Below are 6400 nucleotides of genomic sequence, written 5' to 3'. Positions count from 1 at the left end.
TAGGTCCGATAGCGCTGGAAAGCTGAGCCAAGAACCGCTTGTCTCGCTGAACTGTAAAGGTTTCCTTTTGCATGTCAGGAATGATCCATAATACCACGAAAAGGACGGTGCGATGCACGACATTTCCACCCACATATTTGTGTACTATTATCGTCAGACTTGTGAAAAATCTCTGGTCGGGTCAGCGCGTCTCCCCGGCGACACTCGCTACCCGCAGTGCCGTCAGCTGGCGCGTGCGGCCGCCCTGCTGCCGGGGAATGCTGTGCTCGTCGGGAGGTTCCCGGAACGGCTGGTCAGCTGGGAACAATAAATCCGTATCGCCTATTATAGCAGATCAGGGTGGAGCTCGCATGGAGGGGAGCGATAGCGTTGGCCCCGCTATGCCCATAGCTGCACGGCGAACCCACCCTTAGCAGTCTGCCAAATCAAACCACACCTATTTTCTATTGAAACCCGCCTGCAATCGATAAACACCCGCTGTCCCTCATCACGTAACCACTTGTATTGACAGCAATACATTTTCGCAAAAACAATGCATTATAATCTGTTTCTCTCTGTCGCTCTCACTCGGGCTCTCTCCGTCTCTCTCTCACACGCACTCTCTCGGATATCCCGGTGAACAATGACGCTTGCATAGCAGGTCAGGCGGAGTGCACAGCCGTCTCGGCGCGGCGGTACGCGCGCGCTGGACGGAATCGGTCGGGGCGGCGCGCACTCGGCGGCCGCCGCGGACGGTCGGACGGGCTCGGCCGCCCGGTCACACGGTTAAACCCCAGCCACCCAGCCCGATACAGGAGCGAACAGAAGACACTACCGAGCCAACAGCCACGTTAAAAGAGTGCCGCACTAGCAAAGTCTGCGTTGATGAGATCGAGATGTACGCAAAGTCAACAACGCATTAAAAAAGAACAGCCGAGACTCGCTATGGAATGGGGGATAAAATATTACAACACAATTGATAATAACACAGTTCACCAATGATCACTCACTGCAGTAACAAGCTGCGGAGCCGGCGCCGGTCTCGGCGGCCCGCGGCGCAGTCTGCTCACTGGGTCCGTCCAGCCCGCCGCCGGGGCTCACCACTGCACCGCGCCGCCGCCGCCCGGCGGACACCGGCGGCACCTATAGTTCATCGCTCGGCCCCGAGATGTCGCTAGCAGTCGTACTCGTCCTCTTCCACCAGCTGCTGGGTGTCCTTGCCGGAGTCGTAGGTGGCCGGCTTGGTCTCCCGGGTGCGAGGTACGGGCGCCGCGGCAGCCGTCTCGACGCTGGACGGCGCCAGTACAGCCGGGTCCGACTTGATGTCGGACGGCACCTCGTACACGGCTGTCGGCGACGGGAGACGGGTCAGAGCGGGTCATACCCATTACCCAGGTCAGGGGACGTCAACGACGGGCCGCAGGTCAGAGCGGGGTCAGAGGGTGCTGGGGACGGTCGGCGGGCCAAACGGCGAGCAGGACTGGGTCTGGGACTGAACTGAACGGAGGACTGGACTGGACGGAGGACTGGGGACGGAGGGAGCCTGGGTCGGCCGACGGGTCACACTGGGGTCAGATGTCTGTCGACGGGTCACACTGGGGTCAGATGTCGGCCGGCAGGTCAGACGGAGGGTCTCTAGGGTCTCTGGGTCGGCCGATAGGTCAAACGGAGGGTCTCTAGGGTCTCTGGGCCGGTCGATAGGTCAGACACGTCACACTGACGAACACGGCTACAGTTCGTCTAGCGAGTGATAACCAGCCATCGGCCCTCATTGGCCGGACAGACATTGGCCGACTCTAGAGTATCTCCAGGCCACGGTATGTAACCCAGTGAGCCAGCCCCACCCAGCTGCCCTGTCAGACTGCCAGGTCTGCATGCTCCCCACTGAGACGGCGCCGTGTATAGCCGGGCGCGCTCGTCACTCACCGGCCGTGGCCGCCTGGTCGCCGTTGGCCTCCAGGCTGCCCATCGTGTCGTACATGGGGTTACTGAAGTTCCTCGTCTTGCCGTCAATGCCGCCCAGGTCAATGCCGGCGTCCAGAGGCTGTCGCCGCACCGGAAGGGAAAGAATTAAAGCCGAGTCAGTCACCAGCACACCACTACACACATGACAATGGCTTCTTCGAGCGTAGTTTTGTCTCGTCAGAACACTAACTCTAAGACACTCTATTGTAAAAAAAATTCACTGCTGACATTGGTTTCTCACTAGTCACTTTATCTCCCACCCAGAATCGGCTCGACTCGGCGGCCGACTCCCCGACTCTGACTCTGACTCTGACTCTGCGCCGGTGCGAGTGGCTCACCTCGGGCCCGGAGGCGCCGTTGGCTCCGAACTCGACATTGGTGCCCGGTCGGAACGAGACGCTGGTGGAGCCGCCCGGCAGGCCGCCCGACACCATCTTACCGCTGCCGGGACACACAGCGGAGCGGTCAGATTCACATGCACTATCAGATGTCAGCACGGTCAGATGGTCCACCGACTCGGGGTCGGGGTGGTAAGATGGCTCATGGTTAGACACTGGGTCGCCGATTTACTATCAGACGGGGTGTCGGAGTGTCCGACGAATTGTCAGCCAACTCAAGGTCGCCGTGACGCACGGCTAGTTATTCGACTGGGGTTATCTTACTAGGGTGCGCGGTCTCTCATTTTCTCTGACCCTCCCTGCGCCCCTGCCCGGTCCGCCGACTCACCCGCCGCGCCGCTCCCTATGTCACTCCCTGCGCCCCTCCCCGTCCCACAGACTCACCCGCCGCGCCCCTCTACGTCCTTCCTCGGTCCGCCGACTCACCCGCCGCGCCGCTCCCTATGTCCCTCCCTGTCCCACTCTGTCCTTCCCTGGTCCCTCCCTGCCCCTTCCCGCACCCCTCCCGCCCCTCCCTGGGTCCCTCCCCGCGCCCCTCCCCGTCCCACGGACTCACCCGCCGCGCCGCTTCACCACCATGTAGCCGACCACGGCGCCAACCATCAGCACGATCAGCAGGATCGGGATGATGTACGCCGCCGGGTTCGTCTGTGAAACGCGGACCGAGCGGCCGGTCAGCAGCGGGCACACACGGCGCGCAGACGGCGCAGTCCGCGGGAACGACAGGTCACAGTTCAAATCAGTTGGGCAGCGTGTGGACCAGCCTATACATAAAGCGCACAAGCTACATATAATCTAACCAGACGATGAAAGCTACAACGGAAGCCGCTGCCATTTGAAGAGTTATCGATAAGTTCAAATAATTTTCCTAAAACTTCGTAAGCAAAAATTCAACTAGGAAACGCCGCTAAAGCAGTGCGAATCGAAAGCTCCCTGGGCCGCGTCGCCCGTACTCACGCCGCCGGAGGTGTGGACCCTCTGTTTGGCCACGTAGGTCTCGCAGAGCGGGCCGCTGAACTGGTCCTCACACTCGCAGATGGGCTCGGCCGCGGAGCCGTCCGGCACGGTGCACACGCCGCCGTTCTGGCAGCGACACACGGTCGGCGACGGCCGCGCCGCCTCCAGAGCTGAAACACACAGACGCACAGGTCAGACTTCAACGCTGAAACGCTAACACAGCGGTCAGAGGGACCGACCCCACAACTGAAACACACAGACCATTCAGTCAGAGAGACCGGTTCCAGCGCTGAACAGACCCCAACACTGAAACAAAAACCCCAATATGGATCCAAACGGCGCCGGGCCAGCCAAAGGCTCCATATCAAAGACTGAAGTCACAGCTAAATGCAATAATCAGCCATGGCCGGGGGCCAAGTACTACTTGGCCCCCGGCCATGTAGTACTTGGCCGGGTACTTGGCCTACTTGGCAAGTAGGCCAAGTAGGGAGAGAGAGAGAGAGAGAGAGAGAGAGAGAGAGAGAGAGAGAGAGAGAGAGAGAGAGAGAGAGAGAGAGAGAGAGAGAGAGAGAGAGAAAGAGAGAGAGAGAGAGAGAGAGAGAGAGAGAGAGAGAGAGAGAGAGAGAGAGAGAGAGAGAGAGAGAGAGAGAGAGAGAGAGAGAGAGAGAGAGAGAGGCGCAGACTGACCGGCGTTACAGATGTGACCGGAGGAGTGACCCGCAGCTGCGTGTTGTGTGTGTATGTGTGTATGTGTGTATGTGTGTGTGTGGGGGGGGTCCGAAGGGGGTACTGACCGGCGTTGCAGATGTGACCGGAGGAGTCCCGCAGCTGGGTGTTGTCCGGACAGTAACACCGGTAGCCGCCCGGAATCAGCAGACACAGGTGCGAACACGGGTTACTGTTGCACCGGCTCGACTGGAACACACACAGCACAGACAGAGGTCAGCGCAGGCCAGGCCATGGTCCACTCAGAGCTGTACGGGTTACTGTTACACCGGCTCGACTGGAACACACACAGACACAGACACGTCAGCGCACGCCAGGCCATGGTCCACTCCGAGCTGTACGGGTTACTGTCACACCGACTCGACTGGAACACACACACAGACACAAAGAGGTCAGCGCAGGCCAGGCCATGGTCCACTCAGAGCTGTACGGGTTACTGTTGCACCGACTCGACTGGAACACACACACAGACACAAAGAGGTCAGCGCAGGCCAGGCCATGGTCCACTCAGAGCTGTACGGGTTACTGTTGCACCGGCTCGACTGGAACACACACACAGACACAAAGAGGTCAGCGCAGGCCAGGCCATGGTCCACTCAGAGCTGTACGGGTTACTGTTGCACCGGCTCGACTGGAACACACACACAGACACAAAGAGGTCAGCGCAGGCCAGGCCATGGTCCACTCAGAGCCGTACCCAGCACACTGCACAGATACAAACGGACTAGTTACACCGAGCCATCCTTGTCAGACGGTATAGTGCATCGAATGGTGCTGCCGAGTATCTCTGACAGCCGACAGTGATCCGCGGACTGTCAGCTGGTTTGTAGTCAGCCCAGAGCCCTGTTCGTGCCGAAGCCACGAGTCGCCGACTCCAGACTCTCAGGCCCTGAACTGAATGACTCACCACTGTTGTATGTACTGTATCAGTAGGGCTGCAGTACCCCAGCACTGGGCTCGGTGACTCTGACTCTGACTCGCTACTGATCTGTTGTACCGGTACGGCTGCAGTACGCGGATGCAAGACTCAGCGACTCTGACTCACCCCATTGGCGTTACCCGGGTACAGCTGCAGGACCCGGCTGTTGAACTCAGCGACTCTGACTCTGACTCAGCCCGTTGGCGTTACCCCGGCACAGCTGCAGGAGCCGGCTGTTGAACTCAGCGACTCTGACTCTGACTCAGCCCGTTGGCGTTACCCGGGTGTAGCTGCAGGAGCCGGCTGTTGAACTCAGTGACTCTGACTATGACTCTGACTCACCACTGACGTATTGTAGCGGTGCGGCTGCAGGAGCCGGCTGTTGAGCTCAGTGACTCTGACTCTGACTCACCACTGACGTATTCTAGCGGTGCGACTGCAGTACGCGTATGCAAGACTCAGTGACTCTGACTCTGACTCACCACTGATGTGTTGTAGCGTTGCGGCTGCAGGAGCCGGCTGTTGAACTCAGTGACTCTGACTCTGACTCTGACTCACCACTGACGTATTGTAGCGGAGCGGCTGCAGCACGCGGATGCTCGTCGGGTTGGCCAGGTCTCCCTTGACCTTCTCGGGCACACCGCGGCCGAATTTGTCCATACGGAAAATGTCACCCGAGTCCCGGGTCACCCAGTAGACCTGACCACGGAGACAAAACGACCGGTCAGTGGAGGGTACGCTTCCTTCCCCAGGACTTAGGAAGCTCCAGGGCATACAGCCGATGGAAAGTGCACCAACGCGATAGTGAGACGTGGAACACATTTGGCGACTTCAGTAAACGACAACAAATTAAAGTACCAAAAGGTCAGAGTGACGTTGGAAAGCCACCCACGGCCTCCCCCGACAGCCCGGTACATCTCTGTTTCGTGCGCGACTGACCGAGCTCTCGAACACGTCCAGGGCGAACGGGTGCTGCAGCTGCTCCCCGGAGATGATGGTGCGCCGGCGCGAGCCGTCCTCGCGCATCGCCTCCACCAGGTTCAGCTTGGTGTCCACCCAGTACACCATGTGGTCCATGGCCAGGTCGATCGTCAGACCGGTCGGGTGCTCCACCTGGGGACGGGGGGGGGGGGGCAGGGGTCAGTCCCGGGGCCGGGAGCGGGGAGCCGCGATACTCGGCGTCTGAGTAATGCAGTTGCTCAGGAGGCGGTGTTCAGTTCAGACACGCTGTCGCACCTTGTCACTGACGAGCAGCCGGCGCTTGCTGCCGTCCATCCAGGCCGACTCGATCTTGGGGATGCTGCCGACGTCCGACCAGAACATGACGCCCTCCTCGGGGTCGACGGCCACCGAGACCGGCTGCTCCAGACCTGGGGAGAACGGACACCCGTCACATACCGACAGATACACACAGACACAGACATAGAGACGGACACCGAGACCGGCTGCTCCAGAC

At 60.0% G+C, this 6400-nt stretch overlaps 1 protein-coding gene across 1 annotated transcript in view; it reads right to left on the bottom strand.

Moving 5' to 3' along the window:
- Positions 1 to 478: 478 nt before the first annotated feature.
- The window catches only part of LOC122385703 (low-density lipoprotein receptor-related protein 2-like), a 65609-nt gene continuing 59687 nt past the window's right edge, over positions 479 to 6400 (bottom strand). The window contains exons 54-62 of the mRNA XM_043374151.1: positions 6181 to 6314; positions 5884 to 6057; positions 5503 to 5643; positions 4094 to 4214; positions 3300 to 3469; positions 2899 to 2990; positions 2283 to 2385; positions 1906 to 2023; positions 479 to 1326 (exon numbers count right to left, since the gene is read on the bottom strand). Of these exons, the coding sequence (XP_043230086.1) occupies positions 1154 to 1326; positions 1906 to 2023; positions 2283 to 2385; positions 2899 to 2990; positions 3300 to 3469; positions 4094 to 4214; positions 5503 to 5643; positions 5884 to 6057; positions 6181 to 6314 (1226 nt within the window). The 3' untranslated portion in view covers positions 479 to 1153. The remainder of the gene's footprint in view (positions 1327 to 1905; positions 2024 to 2282; positions 2386 to 2898; positions 2991 to 3299; positions 3470 to 4093; positions 4215 to 5502; positions 5644 to 5883; positions 6058 to 6180; positions 6315 to 6400) is intronic.

This window comes from Amphibalanus amphitrite, unplaced genomic scaffold, assembly GCF_019059575.1.
Source record: "Amphibalanus amphitrite isolate SeventyFive unplaced genomic scaffold, NRLGWU_Aamphi_draft 000228F_arrow, whole genome shotgun sequence".
NCBI classification, from domain to species: domain Eukaryota; kingdom Metazoa; phylum Arthropoda; class Thecostraca; order Balanomorpha; family Balanidae; genus Amphibalanus; species Amphibalanus amphitrite.
The sequence above is the reverse complement of the archived record's forward strand: the minus strand, read 5'-3'. Positions and strand labels throughout refer to the sequence as shown.